The sequence below is a fragment of the Chiloscyllium punctatum genome, chromosome 6 (assembly GCF_047496795.1).
Source record: "Chiloscyllium punctatum isolate Juve2018m chromosome 6, sChiPun1.3, whole genome shotgun sequence".
In the NCBI taxonomy this organism is placed as follows: Eukaryota; Metazoa; Chordata; class Chondrichthyes; order Orectolobiformes; family Hemiscylliidae; genus Chiloscyllium; species Chiloscyllium punctatum.
This window is the reverse complement of record NC_092744.1, coordinates 52,599,280-52,624,216: the sequence shown is the minus strand read 5'-3', so window position 1 is coordinate 52,624,216 and position 24,937 is coordinate 52,599,280. Positions and strand designations below refer to the sequence as shown.

The window sequence follows — 24,937 nt, the reverse complement described above, 5'->3', positions numbered from 1 at the left end:
ATGACTAAATGGTTCATTTTAAGGTTTAATCCATTTTAATGTGGAAAATATGCTCATGCAACCATTTAATCAGGATGATTTTTTTTTAAACTTTGAATTCCTTTCTGTGTGCAGAACATTAATCTATTTGATTTTGGTCTTTTTATTAATTCTAACTAGCTAGATGAAGTCACGGTTTTCAGTTAAAACCAGGAAAGAATTAACCACCTCTATATCTTCATTCAAATTATACTTATATTGAAATTGTGAATGTAAAATGTTTGTGTTTTAGTATGGATATTCAAAAAAGGTGATTACAACAGGATGGCAGCTTTAGAAATTAAATGTTCAAAGTTTATCTTGAAAATCTCATAGAAATAGCAATTAGGAAGGTCAGTGCATACCTTAAATTACAATTCAGTGAAGATGGAAAATTAGTTGTGCTGCATTCATTTCATAAGAACAGCTAATCTCCATACTCAGAACCTATTAATTTTTACATGATGCTTTTCAAATTGTTTGGATTAACCCACCTTTAATTTTAAAAATTTTAATTGAGTTTATCCAAAGAGTAAATTTAAGTTCTTTAAGCTACTCTGATCAGTCCCATTCTTAACATCTGGAATTTTTTGGATGATAGCATTTGAATAACTACTTGGACTCTGTACTGTTTATTGTATGCTATATCCATTGTTTAGTGAGAAGTTCCACATTGTAACTTCAGACTGAATTTTTACATATGTCTTGTGTTACCTTGTGTTATTATAGTGATAGATACAGGCTGTCAATTTTTGACTTCCATCATTTGATTTTTAATACCTGGGACCTTATAGAGTAATAGAGTCATAGAGATGTACAGCATGGAAACAGACCCTTTGGTCCAACCCGTCCATGCCGACCAGCTATCCCAACCCAATCTAGTCCTACCTGCCAGCACCCGGCACATATCCCTCCAAACCCTTCCTATTTATATACCCATCCAAATGCCTCTTAAATGTTGCAATTGAACCAGCCTCCACCACTTCCTCTGGCAGCTCATTCCATACACGTACCACCTTCTGTGTGAAAAAGATGCCCCGTAGGTCTCTTTTAAATCTTTCCCCTCTCACCCTAAACTTATGCCTCTATGTGGACTAAAATAGGTTTTTAAAAAAGGAAAACACTGACTGAAGATGGCTGATGTAATTACATGACCACAGGTTTTGCTAGTTCATAAAACCATCAATAAACAAGGGGTCAATGTCTGTTCAGGCATGAGTGCTGACCAGGGTAATGGTCAGGAATTATATTCCCACCATTGACTGTTTTATGGTCAGAGTTGATGGTTAGACTTTGATGAACTTGTACATGGCTTTCAGCAACCTTACATTCATTCAAAAAGATGAGTTGACTGTGGCTGAGAAAGGAAGCTAAGGATTATATAAGATTCAAAGGAAAAGCTAATAATGTTACCAGAAATAGTGGCTAATCTTGGAAACTGGATGGTTTTTTGAATGTAACAAAATAACTCCAAGAAACTGAAAAGGAACTGTCAAATATAATATGAATACATGCTAGCAAAAATATAAAAGTAGTTTGCCAAAGCTTCTATAAATACATAAAAAGGAAATGTTTAGTTAAAATGAATATGGGTCTATTAGATACAGAGTCAGGAGAATTTATAATAGAGAAGAGAGAAATGGCAGAAAAATTACGTGTTTATGTCTGTTTTCATGGTAGAAGCTCGAATAAATCACCCAGACTTAGAGATCTAAGTGACTAGTGAGAATGAGGAGTTGGACAGAATTAGCATCAGTAAAAAGCTTGAGAAATTAGTGGGCCTGGAAGTTGATAAATCTCTTAGACTTGATCTTGTATATCCCCGTGCTTTGAAATGCGTGGCTTAGTGACCTATCTTCCAAATTTGTAGAGATCCTGGAGTGATTCCTGCAAATTGTAAGCTAGCAAATGCTCCCAACTATTTAAGGGTGTTAGAGAGAAAGCTGGGAACTACAGACCCGACAGCCTTACATCAGTTGTTGGGAAATTGCTACAATCTATTATAAAGGATGTGACAAGTGGATATTTGGACAATAATGATCTGACTGGGTATAGTCTGGATTTGCAAATGAGAAATGGCATTTGACAAACTTGTTGGGGTTTTTGAAGACATTACTAATAAAACTAATAAATGGAGGTGAATATATGTAGTATACTGGGATTTTCAGAAGGCTTTCGATAAAGTCCCCCACAGAAGATTAGCAAAATTAAAACATATGGAATAGGTTACAGAGGGCTATGGAAGCTAGTCTTTGAGTATGTTGAAAGTAGGGATTTATATATTTCTGATTATCGGTGGTGTAAAGGGTTATGAAGATAACGTGGGTAAAAGGCATTGAGAGTATTTGATCAGCATGATCGTCTTAAATGGTAAAGCAGGCTTGACAAGCTGAAGGCCTTATTCCTGTTCCACACCCAACAGTGAGATAAAAACAGAGTTATCCACTGGACATCAAACGTACAAAACCAAGTTTCAACCTCAACCAGTTCAACTGGATTGATGTGAAGTTCAATAAGAATGTGATGCAGGATTCAAGTCGACACCTTACAGAAGGCAGACATCAGACCTCCACCCACCGCTATCATAGAAATCAAATTTATAAAAATGTTTGACTCTGGTACATGGATTATGGAACTGGATGGTGAAGGATTAAAATTTAGGCCCAATTGAGGAAACAAGTCTGACTGTCTTTCCCAAAGCAAGGTTCGTAACCAGAGTAGGACAAAGAGAGAATGCAGAATGTGTGTGTTGTCATTCCAAATTTCATATTGTTATCTCATATCTTATGACAGAACACTCACTGTAAATAAAAGGAGAAATATTACTGGGTTTTTGTTTCATGTGGTGGGGAGGTGTTATAATAATGGTACAAATGGACAATCAATTTCCACCATCTTCATTACTGTGGAACATTGTTTTCATGAAGAAAAACACTGATTTGAAAGACCAGTGATCACAGGAGCACAAGTTCAGCCAATTCATTGAGTTACCATGAAACAAGACTTGTCTGAACAGTAACTGACATGTCACCAAGATGTCTGAAATCAGTCATTCAGGTCCGTACTTCCTGTTTGTTTTCCACCTTTCTGGAAGCTTTGTATATTAAGATGAAAGTCACCTGCAGATGGTCCAGCTTGGAAAAAGAACAACAAAAAAAACTAGAAAGAGTAATACACAAATGAACTGTACTTCAGGCAATAGTTTTTTAGAGAGAGAGGAAGGAACATTAATTTGAGATACAGAGCTGGAGTTCTCACTTTCTTGCTCATATTTCTCTCAGTCACTGGGAAAAAAGCATCTGGTCGTAATGCAAGTTGAAGAAACACCCATTCACTGAGGACTCAAGGATATCTACAAATCTTATCACTGCTGAGGATACAAGATATCAATTAATCAACTGCGTTTCTGGTTTAAACCTAATCCCTAAAGACTCTGAGGGCTTTTTCTTTAAATTACATATTCTTGACTTTCTTTTTATTAAACCATGCATTTCCCTTTTTAAACTTTAAATCTGTGTTAGTGTGTGTTTGATGTTGCATTATTTACCTTGGGGTTTAAGTAAAAAAATTCCTCTGTCTGTCATCCAAGAAGATCTTCTAACTGGAACCTTAATTTTAACCAGTCCCATGTTTTAATGGAAGTGTGATTTAATGGGAAAACAAAGTAAACATCTTTGTTGCAGCCAAAAAAAGCTTTAAAAAGAGGGGAGTTGTTTCACCCCTCTACATCATCATAACACTTGCGCTGTTTCTGGCTTGCTCTCCTACACTCCTCATTGAACTTGGGCTGATCCCCGAACATCATGGTAACAGTAAAATGTGAAATACAATTGTGTGGTTGCTGATGGTGCACAGTATCATATGGATGCCTACTTTTGAGCTGCTCGATCTCTTCCAAATCTATCCAATGTAGCATGCTGCAGTGCCACACCATATTTTGGAGGGTATCGTCAATGTGAAGATGGGACTTTGTCTCCACTGTGCAGTGAATATTCCTACTAATACTGTCTTGAGCAGATGCATTTGTCACAAGTGGATTGGTGAAGGTGAGGCCAAGTAAAATTGCCCTTCTTGTTGGTTATTTCAGATTCGAACCGTTCGGTCAATAGTGGTGCTACTGAGCTGTTTCTTGTGATGGACGCTGAAATATCCCACCAAAAGTCCAAGCAGCTACTGCTACCATCAGTTTTTTTGTTTATAGTCATAGCTATCATAGCACAGGAGATCATTCTGCCCATCAAGTCCATGCTGGTGTTTAACGTGGAAAAACACTACTTCAATTGCAGTGGAAGAGCTGCAACAAGCAAATGTTTTCCTTGTCCATGTTTCACATGATGCTGTCAGACTTCATGGGGTCTGAAGTCAATGTTGAGGATTTCGCTTTTCAGATAGAATATTCCAGAACCCAAATATCAGTTTCACTCCTTGTACTTTCCTACAGCCCTTCAAATCTTTCTTTTTCCAGTATAAATCAAATTTCCTTTCAGAAATTACTGCTGAATCTGTTTAATTCATCCACCTCTCTAAATCATAAAAATCTACTGCATAAAATGTAATTTTTCTCATTCATTTTTGAATTATCTTAAGTCTGTGCCCTCTGGTTACCAACAATCCTGTAGTGGAAACACTTTGTCCTTATTTACTCTAACAATATCCCTCATAATTTTGAACTCCTTGATTAAATTTCCCTTCCATAACCTTCAATGATTTAAAGAGAACAACACCAGCTTCTTTATGTTTTCCATACGGGGGCGGCACAGTGGCTCAGTGGTTAGCACTGCTGCCTCACAGCACCAGGGGCCCGGGTTCAATTCCTGCCTCACCCAACTGTCTGTGTGGCGTTTGCACGTTCTCCCCGTGTCTGCGTGGGTTTCCTCCCACAATCGAAAGATGTGCAGGTTAGATGAATTGACCATGCTAAATTGCCTGTAGTGTGAGGTGCATCAGTCAGGGGTAAATGTAGGGGAATGGGTCTGGGTGGATTGCTCTTCGGAGGGTCGATGTGGACTTGTTGGGCCAAAGGGCCTGTTTCCATGTTGTAGGGAATCTAATCTAATCAAAGTCCTTCATTCATGATGCGACTCTGGTACATCTCTTCTGAATTCCCACCATTGTCTTGACATCATTCCAAATAGTAGTACTTATAAAAAATTTCTAAAGTATAGTGCCAAAAACAGGAATACTAATCTAGATTTATAAAGATTTAGTAAACTTCTTTGTTTTTGTACTCTCTGCCTCAATTTTTTAAGTTAACAATCTCTAGGTTTCACTATTCCTAAATAATTTTTAAAATTGTTCCATTTAGTTTCTCCTTACTTTCCCCCCCAAATTTTAAGCATATATTTAAATAATATTTTTACTGTTTTAAGTGAATAGTATGTTTTAACATTTACATTTAATTTTTATTTTCCAAATATAAGTAGTCTTTACGCCAGTATTTACACATAATACCATTCACCAGCTGTGACAAAGTCTGGAAGAGCATTTCTAGTAACAGCTACTGTTATAGCACTAATTATAATTTTGTTACTTTATGCCTAAAAACAAGTTTAATCTTCTTACCTTACACTCTCTTTTTGATCATTTCGGCGATAGGTCTCACAGCACAATGTGGCTTTGACACTAGTTCTTAGAGGACAGACTATCTGCGACAAATTGTTTTGACAACACACAGGCCAATTTCTTGCCATGGTTTCTGTGTATCAGGGAAACGTTTCAGTCACTAACAGGAAACACCAGTTTAACTACCTTCATCACAACATTTCCTTGGCATTTAAACTGAATTCACTAAAGGTAAAAGTGAATTGCACATAAAAACAGAATAGAACATCAAACAGATGCACTCCCACAAACTTTCCATTCAATCATTCACACAAGAACATTTGCGGCTGTTGATATTTTGCTTTGCATTAACTAAAAGAAATTAGTTTCAGAGATTTTGGGTGTTTAATCCAGCAGGGAAAGTAGGGCACTTAGTCAAATTTTCTTTCTTTGTACAGAATAGAGAACAAATTAAGGAAGTCCTGTGATACCCTGAAAGCGCCTTTGAGAACTGACATTCTGAGCCAAAATAGCAACAATCTGAACTTGCACAGCAACAAACTGAGATTTCTTGACCCCATTCTGAGATTGAGCTGCAGGACTCAGATTTTGGATGACCTGTGCTGCAATGGAAGTGACTCAATGTGTGGATATTCATAATATGAAAAAAGAAGCTTATTTCATAATCATCTTCTAAAAATACCTATTGTTCAAATTTTCTGTAAGAAAAACATTTCTGAAAATGTATCCCACAAAGAATGATAATTCATGCCATTATGTGTCAATAACAAAATATACATAATACAAAGCATTGAACAATCACACAGTTTAATAATGGCCAATAATTTCACATAATCACTTAATGTCCTTTGGAAATCATAGTACTTAGTGATATAGTGTTTAAGTTTTGTTGATCAGCAACTTTATTTACATAATATACACTTTACACTAATAGTGAATAGAAGCTCTCACAATATACTTGTCTACATGAATATTGCTGACAACAAACCCAGGCAAAATCTATTCCGCGTAGTTGCATAATCACCCTAGACCCCATTATAAAAAATTGTAAAAGGAACACATGAATGTCATTTATGCTTGTGTTTAGTAGAAAATTTTGCATGTTGCTTCATATAACATCATTATTCACTTTGGTAAAGTATTAAAAAGCTGGTATTACAATTATTTAAAAAGTGTTCAGGCACTATAAAAATAATATAGCCAACCAAACAAATTTGAATACCAGTCAGTCAGAAAGTTTAATCTTTCTGCATACTACAACAGAACAATAATTGCTCTATTGTGTTCTTAAAGTAAATTAACATCTCAAAAAAACCAATCTCTTTAGTAACTCCAAGAAAATTGATTATAATACACGTCAGTACCATTTTACTTCAAATTTGAATTGATTTAAATCAATTTTGTTTAAAAAAGGCAATAAAACATGTCCAAAGGACTATATTAGCTTAATTCATTGGTAGGAAAGATGATGGAATCCTTACTCAAAGAAGGACCAGAAAGACAGCTGGAGCCTGGATTTCCTAACGCATGACCATACAGTACCAACGTCATAAAATTCTTTGAAAAAGTAACAGAAAAGGAAGACAAGGCCTTCAATAAGATGCCACTTAGTTGGCTCACAAATAAAGCCATAAGACAAGTATCAGAATGGATAGCATGCTGGTGACAAAGCAGGTAAAGGGGTTCAACATGATTATTCAGACTAGCAAAAAGTGGTAAATAGTATTTCATGAGGACCAGTGCAGGGACTCTGATATTCAACACTTGCAATGAACTACTCTGGGCTTGAAAACTGGAAACCCAATTTAAAATCTAGTGGAAAATATCAAATGGGTATGTATAATAAATTCAAAGAGGGACAACAAAATATAGGAAGGCACTAACAATCTCCATGAATCACTGTGCAAGTGGCAATTGAACTTCAATATATAGCTAAATGTAAGGTTTTTTTTCTGACAGGAAGAATAAAGAGGTTTTATACTATTTCATAAATAACTATCTAAAGGGGCAAGAGAGCAAAGAGTTTGGGGTGTGAATGTTTAAATCACTACGTGTAATGATATCAGTTAACAAGACCATAATAATTAAACAAGCACCTGGGTAATTTTCTGGCAGAACAGAACTAAATGCACGAGTTATGTTATGCTTGCATACATTCTCGATTAGATAACACAAGGTCGTCTAAGCTGTTCACGTCTCAATATTATATGGAAAACAAAGGCACTGGAGCAAATGCAAAAAAACAAATTATTAGAAGACATTAGAAGATAGAGCTTATTCCAGTAAGAAAAGGTTGAACAGGTTGGAGATTTTTTTCTATAAAAAATGGAGGCCTAAGACCTGTTCGAGGTCTTTCATTTTACAGGGTACACTTATGGATTTCTCCACTGTGGGGCCAACCAGAAATTGAAACCATAAATTTATGACAGACAATAAGTCCAGTATGAATTCACAAGGAAATTCTTTACAGAGAGAGTGATTAGAATGTGGTAGTCACAACTGTCAGATGTCGTTGAGGTGAATTGCATAGATGCATTTAAGAGAACTAGATAAACACAGGTCAGGGAGAATAATAGAATTATTATTGATTGCAATAGATCAAAGTGAGAGGAGACTTGTGTGAGGCATAAACATGTGAACATGTTGGGTCCAATGCTCTGTACGTGCATTAATACAATGCACTCATAACTATTTCATTCTATGTATAAATTCAATACCAAAAATCAACATTTGTTTGCTTAATTGAACAAGTATTAGTTGATCATATGTACCACATAATTAAAAATCCGATAGAAAAATCTAACCTTTCATTTTTGTGGAAATTTCTGCCACCTTGACATTAACGAAGCCAGAATGACTTACGTACTTAATTTTAAAGCTTTAAATTTTTATGCATTAAAATTATTAAAGTATCTGCACTGTCCAGACTAGTGCGCCTCATGGATCAGGAACTATATGCTTCTTCACATACCCTTTTATTCTCATAACTGACAAACTTCCAAATGGAGGATTACATTTAAATTGCACCAATTTACTTGCTCAGAAATAAATTGAAAGTTAAGGACCTTTATAGAATAACCAAGCTAAAAACTGTTTTCAGCTTCTCTCTTCATACTTTTTTTTACTTCTTTGATTGTCATTTCAAAGCAATAAGTTTTAAAGCAGTTTTAAATATAATTTTCTTTCAGAAAACAAAGACAAAAATAGCAAGAGTAAATCCATGAGCATAAATGGATTACATCTGTATTGAGTCTCCCTATTATACAGAAAAAAATTTGATCAATATCCTTTGAACAGAATATTACTCAGTAACACAATGAAGTTGGGTTTGGTAACACTGGATGAATTACAAACTACCGCATGAAGTACAGTTCTCTATGAAGTACATTTCATTACAAAGCTGAAAACAAAGCTAAATGCTCTGACTTAACTTTGATAAGCACGGTGGGATTGATTTTTGACTGTGCAAAAGTATAAAATGGATGATTTGAATTAATGGAAACCAAAATCAGGAAGAGTGTAAAATGTACGGTGACTGGCTCTCACTCATTTTACAGTATTGCACAGCTACCCACTGTGTGCAGAGCCTAAGAGCAGTGCTTCTTACATGATTAGTTATGTTTACCAATTAACATCTAATCATAATGATAAATATCACTCATTTGAAAATAGGCTTTGATGAACTTCAGACACGTTCAAGAATTGCTTTGCATCGAAAAAATACTTTCGTAGGAGTTACAAAATGCCTCCAACAAACATGACTGAACATTTTACAATTCAAAAAAAGTGTTCTATGAACTTTTGAGGACGCTTTCACATTGTAATTTGTAATATGTTCAATCAGGAAGCAGATGCATTTAAAGGGTTTTAATACTTTTATCTTTAAATATGTCCAAATTTAAATTAACCTGAAAAATACATTATATATCTTTGTGAAAGTTCCTTTAAAATATTGTGGGTCAAACAAATCAAATTGGATAATGAAACAAAATCATTATAAAGCTAACTGTGAGAATGTCACATCTCTGCCCGCCGATTCGTCCTTGCAGCAGGGTCATCTCTGTCTTCTTCTTCTTCCTCCTCCTCTTCATAATTTTCATCTTCTTTCTCCCCTTCCTGATTGGTTTCATCAGCTATTGCCTCTTCTTCTTGTTTGTTAGGATCCCCTTCTTTCTTGTCGATCTACAAATTGTAAAAATGACAAACCACTAAGAAAACATACTTTTTAAATACATGATATAATTTGACAGAATGCCTAATGCAGACACACGTGAAAATCTTAACTCTCTTTCCTACAAACAAACCTAGCTCAGACATGACTAAACATAACCAAGCGAAATGACAATATTGCCAACTTTAAAGACGCTGGTTTCCTAATTAAATACATTCACAATGAAACATGTATGTTTCAGCCCAAGTACACAACTTGCATGTATTTATCTGATGTAGTAACATTCAAACCTTTTTTTTTAAATTGTTGGCAAACACTCACCCTGTTATTTAGGTGGTCTGGGTTTGTTGGAAAATAATAAACTCATTACTAAGATGCTCGGGTGCAGTGAGAATGTCCCTGCCTCTGAGCCAAGAGGCATGGGTTCAAGTCCCAACCTGCCCGAGTGTGTAAGAGCATCCCTGAACAGGTTCATTACAAAATATCTCAACTAATTACTAATCCCCTTCCCTTGGTCTATCAAATCCATTTTCTCTTTATTGTAAAACAATAAGATACCTCATAACAGGATACCAATATTGTATACAAATCATGTTGTTGTCTCCCTGTACTTGACCTAAACAAAAACATAGGTTGATCAATTTTGGAATAAAAACAGCAGATCATGCCACATCAACAATCATTGGGGTTTTCACGTAAGGTATTCTTTGTCGAATATTGAATTAATGGACAGAGTTTATTTGAAATGTATTGGCTGAATTTAAAGGTTTCATTTAAACAATTTCCCAAAACTCAGGATTGCCAATGGCCTGAAGATAACTCGTTGAAAAGTGCACAAGGCAGCAAATAAGAGAAGGTGGGTTGAAACTGGGCCTCTGTGTGGACTGTGTCTGGGCCTGAGTGTCAACTTGGGGGAAAAATGCCTGCTATATGATGTATGCCAGCAGTTTAGCTGTTGTCATGCTTGCATGGGTATTCATTCCTTAAATATATCTAATCTTAAACTGTATGAGTAGTTTGTGAATGGAGGTTTCGGACCTGCATCAGTCATGATTTTACAACAGCCACTGAGGTCATCACCAGAAAAGTACAGCAAGTGAACTTACCTGTGGAGCAAACAGGAGCAGAGATTTTCCTCCTGTCTCCTACCTAAACAACTGAAACACACACAATATGCAAGCTCCCTCTGGAGGTGCAATAAGCAACAGTAGCACCCTGTAAGATTATTAGAATGAGAGTTGCTTTTGTTTTTTTCAGGAATCTACTTTGTCAGAAAAAGTCCATGATTGTAAATGAAAGTTATCAATCTTATTATTTCTAAGATAAAGGTGAGAAAGCGACTTTCAACCCTTGAAAGAAAATTAAGACATAAGAAATAGGAGCCTGAGCAAACCCCCATTGTGTCTGCTCCATCACAAAAACACACAGGATATGCTAGAGCAACTCAGCAGGTCTTTCAGCGTCTGTGGAGACAGAAACAGAGTTAATGTTTCAAGTGTAGTATGAATTCTTCAGTTCGGAAGAGATCATACCAGACTTGAAATTTTCAGATTTCCAGTATTTTGCTTTCATTCAAGTCTGCTGTGTCAGTGAATTTGGTTATGGCTGATATCAGGCTTGAACTCTGCTTTCCTGTCTACATCCTATTTCCTTTGATTTGCTGAGACCAAAAATGTGTCTATCTCAGCCTTAACTAAATTCAGTGATGGTTCATCTACAAACCACTGAGACAGAAAACTCCAAAAAATCCACAAGCATTTGAGTGAAGAAATTTCTTCCCATTTCAGACTTACATGATCACCCCCTTATCTGGTGCTCTGGTGATATAGTGCTGTTGTATTCTAGATTCCCCAGCCAGGGAAACAACATCTCAAAATCCACTGTCAAAACCCTGCAGGATCTTGCATCTGTTAATGAGATCACCTCTCATTCTACTAAAATCCAGACAATACAGCATCTCTCATCATTACGCAACACTTTTATCCGAGTGTGAGTTGAGTGAAGCTTCACTACACAGCCTTCAATTCATCTATATCCTTCCTTAAATACAAAGCCCAAAACTCTACACACAATGTGCACTCAACAAAGCTCTATACAACTGCAGCAAGACCTCTTTATTCTAGTACTCTCATTCCTCATTTGATTACAGCTTGGTCGAAACTCTGAGCTCCAGAGGTGAGATGAAAGTAGGTGCCATTATCATCAAGATATCATTTGACTGAACATGGTGCCAAGAAGCTCTAGCCGAACTGGAATAAATGGGAATCAAAAGGAAACATCAAAAGAAAGTGTCAAATAGAGCACTGAAGACGATGATAATGGTAGTTAGAGTTCAATCATTTCAATCCTAGGATATCTCAGCAGGAGTTCCTCAGGATAGTGTCCTAGGGCTAACCATTTTCAGCTGCTTCATCAATGACCTTCACCCCATGATATGATCAGAAGTGGGAATATTCACAGATGACTGCATAAAACCTTGCACAATTTGTGACTCCTCAGATACTGAACAAGTCCATATTCAAATGCAGCAAGACCTGCAAAATATTCAAGATTACATGGCATGTAACATTTGAGCCACACAAGTGGCAGGCAAGGAACATCCCCAACAAGAGAGAATCTAACCATTGGCTTTCAATAGCATCACCACCGCTGAATATCCCACTACTGACATCCTGGGGTTTACCATTAACCAGAAACTGAACTGAAAGCCATATAAATGCTGTGGCTACAACTGCAGGTCAGAGGCTAGGAATTCTGTATCAAGTAATGCACCTTCTGTTTCCTCAGTTCATGACCTACAAGGTACAAGTCAAGAGTGTGATACAAAACTCTCCATTGGCTGAATGGATGTAAGTCCAACCATGTTCAAGGCATGTGATACCATCCAAAACAATGTTCAATAACATTGACCCTCAACACTCACACCCTTCACAAATGATGCACTGCAGTAACTCACTAAGACTCTTTTAATAGTGCTTTAAAACTCGTGACCTCTACCATCTGGGAGGACAATGGCAACAGACATATGGAAACACCCCCACCACTTACAACCTCCTCTCCAAGTCACACACCATCTTGAAGTGCAACTGTATCACTGTCCCTTTACTGTCGCTGGGTCAGAATCCTGGAACTACCTTCCTAACTGCATTTGGGTGTCCCTAATCTTCAGTTCAAGAAAGCAGTTCATCACCACCTTTCTACAGTAGTCAGGGATGGACAATAAATACTGGTCTAACTATCAATGTCTCATCCTATGATCAAATATCAAAAAAAAAGTTTGGTATTACCAGGAATTTACAACTAGCAGAACATCTATGTCTGATAAAGCTAAACCATTCTGATGTTGAAGTATTTCATCCCAACTGAGATCTTCCTTTACTGAAATGGACTTCTTAAAGATACGTCTTATGAATACTTGCGCAATACAACTTTTGAAGATCAGGTGAACAAAAGCCACCAAATTAGGTTGGTGTCCAGGCTGTACCAATGTGAACCAGCTCATTGGGTTAAGTACACCCAACTAAATTCCTTAGTCATAACAATTCCATACAAGTGTAAACATGCTTGTTTCCAATTGCAAATCACCTTTTATTATGTCCTACCATACAGGGTGCCATGTTTGCCCATATAATGATAATTTCACTCAAAAGGAATACATTGATTTTAAACTGTATTCGGATATCCTGCAGTTATGACGGAATGAAGCAGCCTTTATTGACAGCTTTGGCAGTTTCAAATTTAAGCTGCTGGACTTTTCTGATGAAGAGCTGCTGCCCAAAACATCAACTCTCCTGCTCTTCAGATGCTGCCTGGCCTGCTGTACTTTTCCAGCACCACACTCTCGACTCTATATTTAATCCTTGCCAGTCTTGTATCATTTGTACTTTCTTGCAGATGGAAGACAAGCAGATGTGTATCTGAACACTGATACTTTGACAGTCATTACACATTTGCATTATTCAGAGGCCAAAGATGAAAGATAGCACCATTCAGATGATTCCACATTACCGGTCATACTTGGATAGAGACACAGTTACAACAATGCCGTTGTGACCCAATGACCAATGTTACCTCCAAGCACAGTATCACAATTGGTGTATAAAACTATGGAACTAATCTTCATATCCTCTACTAATCTAGTGAGTAGTGTGCATGAACTATTTCAATTTTGCCAAAAAATCAAGTCTATGTTATTTTTTAGGATTGTAGCTTCAACACTTTATGCTTTTCTATCTGTATAGTACAATATTGATACACAGAAAGTGCCATAGGTTGTTTGGTGAGAGACGTCACACAGCGAACCCCATAAGACAAAGGTATCTGTACTCACTGACTGGCAGCAGACTCATTAAACTGAAACCTTTGGAATCAGCTTCCGTTGGGAAACTTCAACAAGCTCTCGTCCCAGATTGCACTCAACACAGTCTATAATTTATTTTTGTTTGTGCAATCAATTGTCTTAACTTAATTTTTGTGAAACTTCTTGCATGGCCGCATGCACCTGGTAACTTCAAGAAGTCTTGTGCACAGCCTGCATGGGAACTTCAGAGTTACTGCATAGTTTAGAGGGAGCATTGACTGTGCCTGATGATGGAACTGAGGGAAGTATTTTGCACTCATTGCCCATCCAGTTAAGTGTCACCACATTGCTGTGCCTCTGGAGTCACATGTAGGCCAGACCAGGTAAGAATGGTAGCTTTCTTAAAAGATATTAGTGAACCGGATTTTCATGATAATTGACATAGGTTACACGTTGGCAATATCTTAGGTTTCTCATTCAATTTTTTTTTTACTGAATTCAAATTTCATCATCTGCCATCCAAAGACCATGTCCCCAGAACATTAAGATGTAAAAACTGTGTTGGAGAAACTCAGCAGGTCTGCGGTGTTCCAAAGAAGAAGGGTTATGTTGGACTTGAAATGTTAACTTTATTTCTCTTCCCACAGATATTGCCAGACCAGCTGAGTTTTACCAGCACTTTTGATTTTTATTCCACGTTTCCAGCATCCATAGTATTTTGTGTGTATTTCCCAGAACATCAGCCTGGGGCTTTGGATTACAAATCCTGCAACATTACCACTACATAACCGCCTACCCCTAAACTGAGTTTTGAAGTTTAATTGATTGCTGTGTTACATTTCAGTTATTAGGTTCCCAGAAAAGAAGATGCAATAACTGGGCATTTTGAGCAACATAACAGTCATCTGTTCTCTGGATGGCAATGCAGATGATGCTTAGTTTGGACCAATAAAGGCAGAGCTGAGAAATGTGAGTGCAACAATAAATTGTCCGGTCACTGAGAGTGCAATTGCCACAGTGCAGACAGATTATATAGTTCTCGTGACAAATGGTCAAAACTTACCAGCTGTCTCCCAGGTGGCTCATAGGCCCTAATATTAACTCATCTATGTAATGGAAATTGCTGTTACCTCCAATGTTCTGGGACTTATCACTTGCACTAATTTATGGAAGTCCAGACTGCAGTAGATGACTTGGTGCTTAGAAATCCCCAAATTATTTAATCCATCACTCTCTCAAAAACTGCAAGTCTGCTTCTGAAAAGCAAATATTTATCTCTCCAAGACGTGGTAGAGACGAGAGGCCCCAATCTGAATGGCAGCCATTAACCTTGTCCCAAATTCTGTGAGCACAGATTTCAGTTATGAGGGTTTGACTGTCGAATCGCAGAAGGTGATCCAACCTTCCAGGCAAAACTACAGGGTGATGATGCTTTGATGGATGACACCACACATTCTAGAAAATGATTTTACTGAACTTTCAATTATAATGGTGAATCTCCATTGGCACATCTTCCAACACTTGAAATAAATGCTTTTGTGAAATAAACTCTTCACGGCACTGATCTCCTCAATGAAGTGTCTGTGGTTTTCCTCAGCAGGACTGGGAAAGGACCTCTTCCTCTGGCGAGATGTCTCCTGGCTTTCACTACCACCACTACCTGCTGCTGTTCACTAGAACTGTGTTCAACACTTCCCTTCCTCACTCAGTCAAGAGTGTAGTGCTGAAAAAGCACAGCAGGTCATGCAGCATCCAAGGAACAAGAGAATTGACTTTTCGGGCATAAGCCATTTATCAGGAATGCCCGAAATGTTGATTCTCCTGCTCCTCGGATGCTGCCCAACCTGTTGTGCTTTTCTAGCACTATACTCTCGACTCTGATTTCCAGCACCTGCAGTCCTCACTTTCCCCCTTCCTCACTCAGCCAATCTAAGTGCAAATGTGACGTGAGAAAAACCTTTTTGCACAGCAAGTAGCTTGGCTCAGGAGTGCACTTCTTGAATGGAAAGGCAGAGGCAAGTTCAATTGCAACATTGAAGAGGGCATTAGATGTTCATTAAAATAGAAATAATGAGGGAGATTATGGAAAAAGGAGATATTAATGTAGTCCCATTGCTTAGAGGGACCAATGCAGATACAATGAGGTAAATGGCCCCCTTCTGAATTGTAATAACATTGTGACTCTGTGCTGTTGCTTGACATTTGTGGACGGCACGGTGGCACAGTGGTTAGCACTGCTGCCTCACACCCCCAGAGACCCGGGTTCAATTCCCGCCTCAGGCGACTGACTGTGTGGAGTTTGCACATTCTCCCCGTGTCTGAGTGGGTTTCCTCCGGGTGCTCCGGTTTCCTCCCACAGTCCAAAAATATGCAGGCCAGGTGAATTGGCCACGCTAAATTGCCCGTAGTGTTAGATGCAGAGGTAAATGTAGGGGAATGGGTATGGGTGGGTGCGCTTCGGCGGGTCGGTGTGGACTTGTTGGGCCAAAGGGCCTGTTTCCACACTGTAAGTAATCTAATCTAATTAATGAAACATATGAAGATAGCTTCTCAGAAGGACTTCTTCTGCAGAGTGAAGCCTTTGAAAGGAACCTAGAGGAAAGACACTTAGAGGCTGGGCAGTAGTATATGACAGCCATCAAAATATAGCTTGATGCAGTCATGTTACATGATTGTGAATTAAGACCATAACAGCACAAGAAATAGGAATAGGAGTAATCCATTTGGCTCCTTGGGACTGCTCTACCATTCAATAAGATCATAACTTATCTAATCATAGCCTCAAGTCCGTTTTTCTGCCTGCACCCCCATTCTCACTCCTCTGAAGACAAAACTCTGATTAAATTCAATCTTATATTTAATAATCCAGCCTTCACTGGTCTCAAATTTCAAAAACTAAAACTCTCCCAGAGTTTCTTCATTACTGTTCTGTCAACTTGACATTTATTTTATTAACAGGGCTACCCAACCTCCTTTGCCTTTCTTCCTACCCTTTTAAAAATGAACATGGAAAACTGCATATCTCACAGACAAGATGACAATAATGAAGCCATTAATGCAGCCCCCTGCTCACTAATAAGAATTACATATTGCCTTTCAACAATTGGTTTGCTCTTGTGTCAAACTCCTCAATGCCAATCTCATGCAATTCTTCTAACTTCCACACCAATGCCAATCTTATTTTGTGTTAGGAACAATTCCACCCTAAATCCTTGAAGTGGCTATCATACGATCCTCATGTATTTCTATTTTGGCCAACAGTTCAACTACCTTGTTAAGAGTGTTGCATTCATGCTGAGAAAGCCCTCTATTTCTCTATTTACCATTATTCGCTTGTACTTACTCTTTCCTAGTGTTACCTATATTGTTGGAATCCATGTGGAGCATGATGACTGGATTGATCCCCTCCCCCTCCAAGTTCATGTCTGATCCAAAGGTGATGTTCTCAACCCCAGAACCAGGCAAATAATAGCCTTTGGAACCAAGGCTTTCAGCCAGAGAGAACCATATCTATCCACCTACTGCACCAATCCCTATCATGACATTCCTTTTTACTTCTCCAACTTTAATGCCCTCTGTATATGATGGTGCTCTGGATAATTTGCCCATCCTTCCCGCAGACCCTGCTTTTGCTCTGACAGGGGAGTGATATGCTTATCTCTCCAGTCCCAGATTAATCTATAGCCCTAATTTAGACAAAGGAAAATTGTTTAATGCCTATTTAATACCCTTAGGTCCCAATTCTTACTGCCTCTCGCTCCATCTCTGACACTTCCTTGTTTTTAAAATAATAGAATACTTCCTTCACTGCACTGAATTCCCAAATTAAATTTCAACATTAGGTATTTTATAGTTATGTGCTCCATCAGTGTGGATTTTGTGATACTTACATGTTACATGGTTCATTCTCTATGTTATATTTGAGGTTCAAGAAGAGGTGCAAGTAAGAGTCATAGATCCTATACAGAATAGAATTAAGTGCTCAAAATCTCTTGATGGCTCCGGAGAGGCTATTGTTCTTCTGTGTTCAGAGAGGTTCATGATGTTATCTATGCCCCCTAGCTCATGCCTTCTCTTCTCTGTGCTGTGCACTGCCTTGACCTGAGAGGCAGAGGGGGTGAGAGGTAGTGAGCGTCATCAACCAAGGGCACTACAGATATATGGAGCTATTCCTTGTTGTGCAGATGCTGAGTGGGACAAAAAGTAAGAGAGGTTTAAGATGTGAAAAAGTGTTGAACGCTAAATATATGTGAGCATTCATCATGAGAAAAAAATGCTCTGGAAAGACTAAAGAATACAGCTAGTGGCCATTGTGAAATGAACAAGGAAAAACTGAGTGATTTTGGGAATGAGCATAAGAGCTGATATAACGTTCCCTTGTGTTATGCTGTGAGAAATGTGGTTGAGGGAAACACATGCTGAGAGCCGTGTTGAAGAGTTTTGTTGTAAAAGGTGAGAAATTAACAGTCCTACTTACCTTTGCTACTGTTCAGTCACCGAAGGGTTTCTTATAATGCATCCAGGATCTGGGTTGATAATTCTGGAACTGATAAATTTCTGTTGTGTGTCTCCATACCTGTAAACCTGTTTCCATTTGTTCCTCCATTTCTCCTCATATTAGTAAGAAGAAATTTCCTCTCTTCTCCCTGGCTTCTTCCAGCACAACCTCAACAGAGACTTTGAAGAGTTAATTGAAGTTGCTTCCTCTGCACACAACTCTACAGCCAATTCATTGGATAGGCAATGTAACCTTGCTTTTCCAAATGGATAACTACTTTAGATAAAACTCTGATTGATGACCTGAAGTACTCTGGAAGTTGGTCTTACTTTACTGGATGGGAAATTTATTTATCCAATTGTAATGAGGGCTGGGAGCTAAAATACTCTTAAACCTGTTAAGTCTAGCCATGAAACTCACTCTATTTTCCATCCATCCAGAGTTAAATTTATAGCAAGGCTTCCATCTCCCCTCACTAGAATTTACAATTGGAAAATCAAAGAAAATTTATGGCACATACTTTGGCCCATCATGCCCTAGATACCCATCCTTATCTCAGCTTCCCACACTGACCCATAGGTCACATCTCTTGAATTAGACATCAAAGAACATGATACATTTGATGAGAGTTTCTGTATCTACTTCACTTTGATGCTCACTGGATTGGGCCAGCATATCTTAAAAACAGCAATACATAATGGCAGCAAATGTGTTTCAGGACAATTGGGAGATCCTTCCCTACATGTTTTAACTTGTATATGAAACAGAACCAAATAAACTGAAAAGCAAATTCAGCAAGTTTAATCACTTTAGCTATAAATTACTGAATGTTCTATCACTGCACACACAGACACCCTTGTACAACATGCCTTGTTCCAATGTTTGATCACCACTGAAGCAGACAAAGGGGTATTGAGCAATTCTTGTTAAGAGGTCTCCAAATTTCAAGGAGATGACATGCTTTTGGAAGCAGTGAAAAATGACTAATATGTTAATCAATGTTAGAATGTACAGAAGAATGGAACCAAATTGTAAGGAAAGGAAATGACTAGCATCTTTTTTCTCATCAACTTTCAATTAGCATTCCAAAGCTTAATCACAAAATGTGCAAGCAGCTCTAAAATTATCTTGGACATGAGTCTTTAATGAAGGTAGGCAACATTAAGATATTTTGCAATAAAATAAATGTCAGATGAGATTACATCCAGGCATAAAAAAATTACAACAAATAAAATAATTTGAAATTGAAAAATTGACCACCAGTAAGATACTATTACTTAATAAGAGGCTTATCCTACAAAAAATAGATTTTTGAGAATGCCATGAATGAATGTTAGTTCAGTGTCTTTCAAGAAGACTTGGACTGTTTTAGTAGGAGAAAGTGAGGACTGCAGACGCTGGAGATTAGAGTCAAAAGATGTGGTGCTGGAAAAGCACAGTCGGTCAGGCAGCATCCAAGAAGCAGGAGAGTCGATGTTTCTAGTATAAGCTCTTCATCAGGACTCTCCTGCTCCTCGGATGCTGCCTGATCAGTTGTGCTTTTCCAGCACCTCACTTTTTAACTTGGGCCTAAATATTTACTGTAAGACAAGGTATTTTTTTTAAAGGCATCAGAACTCAGAAAAATAGGTGAAGTTAGTAATGATATAGTGTAAAATTAATTTGCTAACTTTACCTTTGTGTGACTATGCTGAGAGGCAGTTGGATGTAACACTGAAGTACAATAAATGCAGTATTTGCAACCAGTTTTATTTGGACATCTGATTATCATAATTATGCACAAGTTCAGATGCAGAAAAGTAAACCTTAGCTCACCTTTCCCTTCTGTTAGGTGATGCTGCCCAACTGTGAATGCTTATGCCAAAACAGTTGCGACAGCTGTGAAGGAATGACAAAAGTATGGCAGTAACAGCAAAACATAATTGAATGGCAAAATATTAGATCCATAAATAAAACATGACAGGTGAATACAGCAGTGTTTTACAAAGCAGTAATATAACTGCAGAATTCAAAGTGTTTTCAAAAATAGTTCAGCATTACTTTCGTAATTATGGACAACAGAACTCCTAACCAAATTACAACCTGTAAAATCAGGGCCAGCTATAGTTCTATATGTGGACAAAGAATAATATTATGGTAATCTGAAAATGCTTTTTCCAGGTTTCATTACAAGAATAAATCCCATTATGTATCTATGTCTATTTTCATCCCCATTGAAGTTAACAGAACTACAATTTAGAACAGCTGTGGTTGAATCACTATCACCTTTTCACTTTGCATTAGAAGTCAAAATGATTGCTATATTTAAATATGTGCAGCATTGACTTGACACATTGACAGAATAATGTGCTATTACAAGACAGGAAGACAGTAAACTTTAAGAAAAACAGCAATAGATCGACAGAAGCAGAACCTGAGAACATTTTAGAATCTATTTATTGCATGGCAATGAAACGTGACCCCAATGAAATTAAGATGGAGACAGACGTTTTATGGAATTGGGAAAAGTGGAAAATATTGAATGAATGATGAATTTATAACTAATGCTAGTTAACAATTCCTTTGGCAAAAGATGATGACAAAATTAACTAATGTTATCAAAATCAAAATTTGATTCAGTGTCTCTTTTCTCCTTTTGTGAATATCAACACAAATGATGCAGCCAAAACCATTGACATAAAAAGATAAGGAATTTTAAAATAGAATAAAACAGAGCTTTGAGGAAAACAACACCAGGAAACAGGCAAGCCAAAACTCTAATACATTTAGGAAATGGATAAATTTGAAGAATGTAAAATTTAGAGAGCAATGGGATTTTTGAAATGGGCAAGATTGGGATATTTGCTTCCAAATACATGCAGAAGCCAGGAGTGAAGGGATAAGCAGAAAGTTGAGAAGGCACAGAAACATATTTAAAGTGGTGGTGGCTCAATTAGAAACACATAAAAGGATTGAAGAACCAATATGAGGATCAGAACAACTTGTAGTCTCTATGATAAAAATATCTCTAAATGCCTTTTTATACAAGACCAATACAACCATTGGCAGCTCCTGCCATCATCTATTACAGAACAAGGACATATTGACAAAACTGACAGCATCATCAACAATGTGCTATTGACTTACACTAGCCAGCTACAGTCAATATGAGCGTGTCCATACAATTACTATTGAGATTTCAGTACAATACAGGTGGCCAGGGCTAATTATTGATCTCAAAGAAAGAATTAGAACAGGAGCCCAGGGAAGATCATAAATCCAGGAAAGTGTAAGATTGTATTCAGAAAACAGTAAATACTTAATCTTGAACTGCTGGATGAATGAGAACGAAATAGCCAAATATTTTGGTCATTTCACATACCACCTGCCATTACTCTTACCTTCATTGGAATTTGCTGTTTAACCTTTGAAGAGTCAGAGACTCTGGTCATCCCTTTCAATGGACACTTATACTGAAGGATCATCCAGCGAGATTGGATGCATCAGCTTGTTAGAATATCAGATTGCAACAGAGTGTCAGTAGACTAGAATTGAACCTTGCTTCTAATAAATGGAAAGAATTCTGAAAAATTCCAGATCAGCTCTGCACCCCTTAAAACTACCGTTCCTCCCCTGAAATCAGGAACTGATGAGGCCTTGGGCGAAGGAATGCTGTTCCCCAGAAGAACAGGACTGCAGTCTTCAACAGCACTGGACAGGGGCTTTGGCAGTGGGTGCTGATCAAACCCATCCTAATGAAATGGGCTTCTACTGACAGTGAACTCAGGGTCAGCACTGCTAAACAGAATCCAGTCATTACTGTTCAGATCATCTCTCTCTTTCTTTGTATGGTGCCTCTATTATCTGAGGATTGCTAATCCTGGCTTAACATTGTCATGGTATCACAATGGGACCAGGTAGAAGAGACCATCACAACTATCTCGGTTGATAGAGGGACTGACCTAAAGCGTCAGCATTATTAAGCACCACCCACTAATTAACTGAGCTACCTGGCGCTATTTGGAACATTCCCTGTGCATTTCGAAACAGGTAAAGACAATAAAGGAGTTAAATGGATAAGTGTGGGATATTCACATTCAAATAAGAAAGAGAAACAAGAAGAGAAGGTAGCTGAAATAAAGTAGTGAAGTAATATTTAGAGTGAGAAAAGCTAATGTAATATAAGAACTGATTAAAAAAGAGTAGTGCACTTACAGCAGCATATTATGCACTGTTTTTCAATCATACAAGTTATAGAAATAAATGTTTAAATCATGACCAGATAATGAACATGTGTTAGGATTGGAGAAGCTGTGTTGCAATTACATGTGAAGATAAACAGTACTAATTATAATTACTAGCAGGGTTTCCTATATTGAGAATGGAACTTTTTAAACTGCACTTCTAATTCCTTTTACCTGTTCTGATATGATGTTTTTACATTATGCATATGACTACCAGCAATACCACGTCACCGCTGATCTTTTATTAAATTGACATCTGACATTATAACAAAAACACAGACACTGCTTAATGTAAATTCCGAGCAGGATTTATTATTTTAAAGATAATAACTAACTGAAAATTTACTCTTTTTTTGGATTGTAAAAGTCTTGGAGCATATGATAACATTAAAAGCTTTTTCTCTCCATTAAGCCGTGGGTCTTGAGTTTTCTAATGAATATTTTGGGGGAAATTCTACTCAAATGAAACAAACTTATTCCACAGGTTGTCATGCAAAATTCCAGATATTGGTAGAGTATTCCATCCATACATGGCCCAATTTCTTCACAAATAGTCCCACTCTCTTCCCACATTCCAAGCCATTTAATTTTTTTCTCTGATATTAATGTTATTTTAATACAAAGGATTACACAGTTATAACTGGGCAGAGTGCAATGGAAAGCGCGATACTCAGTTGCACTCCAAATATATGAAATTACTGGCCCCCAAGTGGCTGACATTTGAATTTTCTTGGAAATGTTTTCATAATTTATATGCTAGATTTCCGTCTTCCACAAACAAGATTCTTACACACAGAAATACAGGAACAGTTATGTTCCTATAAGTAGAGTGTTGATTTATACCTGTACTTTTAACATTTAATCGTGTCCCAACAACCTTTGCTATCAAAATAGACAGAGGGATAAAGCAGGTTCATGATCAGTAAGAACTCAGATAATGCAATCAAACATTTACATCACACAAGAATTTAATTCATATGGTATCATACCAACAGCTTATGTTACCAGATTATAAATATACAATTCAGCTGAGTTAAACCATACAAAAATCATATGAAAAGTTAAGTCATGCTATAGAAGTTTTGTATGAACTTCCTGTGCCCACTGTTCTAAATCAAGAAAATGACACTATTTATTTTGAAAGCAATTACTGCTGGTGTTGGAAATATGAAATGAAAATAGAAAATGCTGAAAACATTCAACTCAGGCAAAATTTGTGCAGTAAGGAAGGTGGGGTCATTGTTTAAGACTGAAAAGCCTTTAGTCAGAGCTGGAAGGTGTTACAAATGGTCCATATAGCAATTACTGCACCTATGTTCCTTGATTCATAGATGCTGCCTGACCTGATAATTTTTGATCAATGAATGCCTGTGTTTAAATATGAACAAGTGAATTTCATTTTCCTGTGTTCATTACAGATACTCTGAATGCACCTTTTAGAAATGAACACATATTTTTTGTCTCAAAGCTTTTTGAGAGAAAAAAACAATTACTGAAGGCAACATTGGTGCTAGCAATATTCCAAGATGTAGATAGAATTAAAGTGCCATTCCACCAGTTTACCATTGTGTATCTCCTTACCTCGTCCTCTCCCTCATCCTGGTATTGTTCATCTAGATTATCTTCCTGTTGATCAGGATTTCCACCAAGCTGAAAATATCAACATATAGTGATTATATCAACACACTCCACAAAACGAACAATTTGTAAAAAAGTACCACAGAGGAAGCAAACTGAGTAGGAAGAATCTAAAATGTTGCAACCAAACAGAACAAAATCCTACATTCAAATATTCATAAAACATACAAGATATCTGAATCCATCAGTTCAAAATAACGTCCTAATCTAGTAACCATTTTCTGTCAGAAAATGCATTTTAATTCATGCGTGGGTTGAACTTAATCACTGTTACAAGCTAAATCAGAATGAATCTTGTTGACCTCAACTAACTTCAACTTTACAAGCATAACCTACAGTTGGGATCTCACAATAATTAAACTCCAGTGGCTCAGTCTTTAAAAACATCGTCACTTGCTTACAGAGGAATAAAATACACTTCACACAAGCATCATTCCTAGTTTGCCATTGAGGGAGGGAACTACAGAAGCATCACTGTAAAGTGAGTAGAGTGGGGAGAAGAAATGGAGCTTAGAGCACATTTTTCT

The 24,937-nt window shown here is 37.4% G+C and overlaps 2 protein-coding genes across 2 annotated transcripts in view; both read right to left on the bottom strand.

Moving 5' to 3' along the window:
- Window positions 1–5,699, bottom strand: part of LOC140478499 (transient receptor potential cation channel subfamily V member 6-like) — a 35,719-nt gene extending 30,020 nt beyond the window's left edge. Inside the window, exons 1-2 of the mRNA XM_072571757.1 lie at window positions 5,581–5,699; window positions 3,010–3,152 (exon numbers count right to left, since the gene is read on the bottom strand). The gene's annotated coding sequence lies outside the window, so the exon portion shown is untranslated. The remainder of the gene's footprint in view (window positions 1–3,009; window positions 3,153–5,580) is intronic.
- A 671-nt stretch (window positions 5,700–6,370) lies between these two features.
- golim4a (golgi integral membrane protein 4a) overlaps window positions 6,371–24,937 on the bottom strand; it is a 109,166-nt gene continuing 90,599 nt past the window's right edge. The window contains exons 13-14 of the mRNA XM_072572671.1: window positions 24,354–24,422; window positions 6,371–9,762 (exon numbers count right to left, since the gene is read on the bottom strand). Of these exons, the coding sequence (XP_072428772.1) occupies window positions 9,598–9,762; window positions 24,354–24,422 (234 nt within the window). The 3' untranslated portion in view covers window positions 6,371–9,597. The remainder of the gene's footprint in view (window positions 9,763–24,353; window positions 24,423–24,937) is intronic.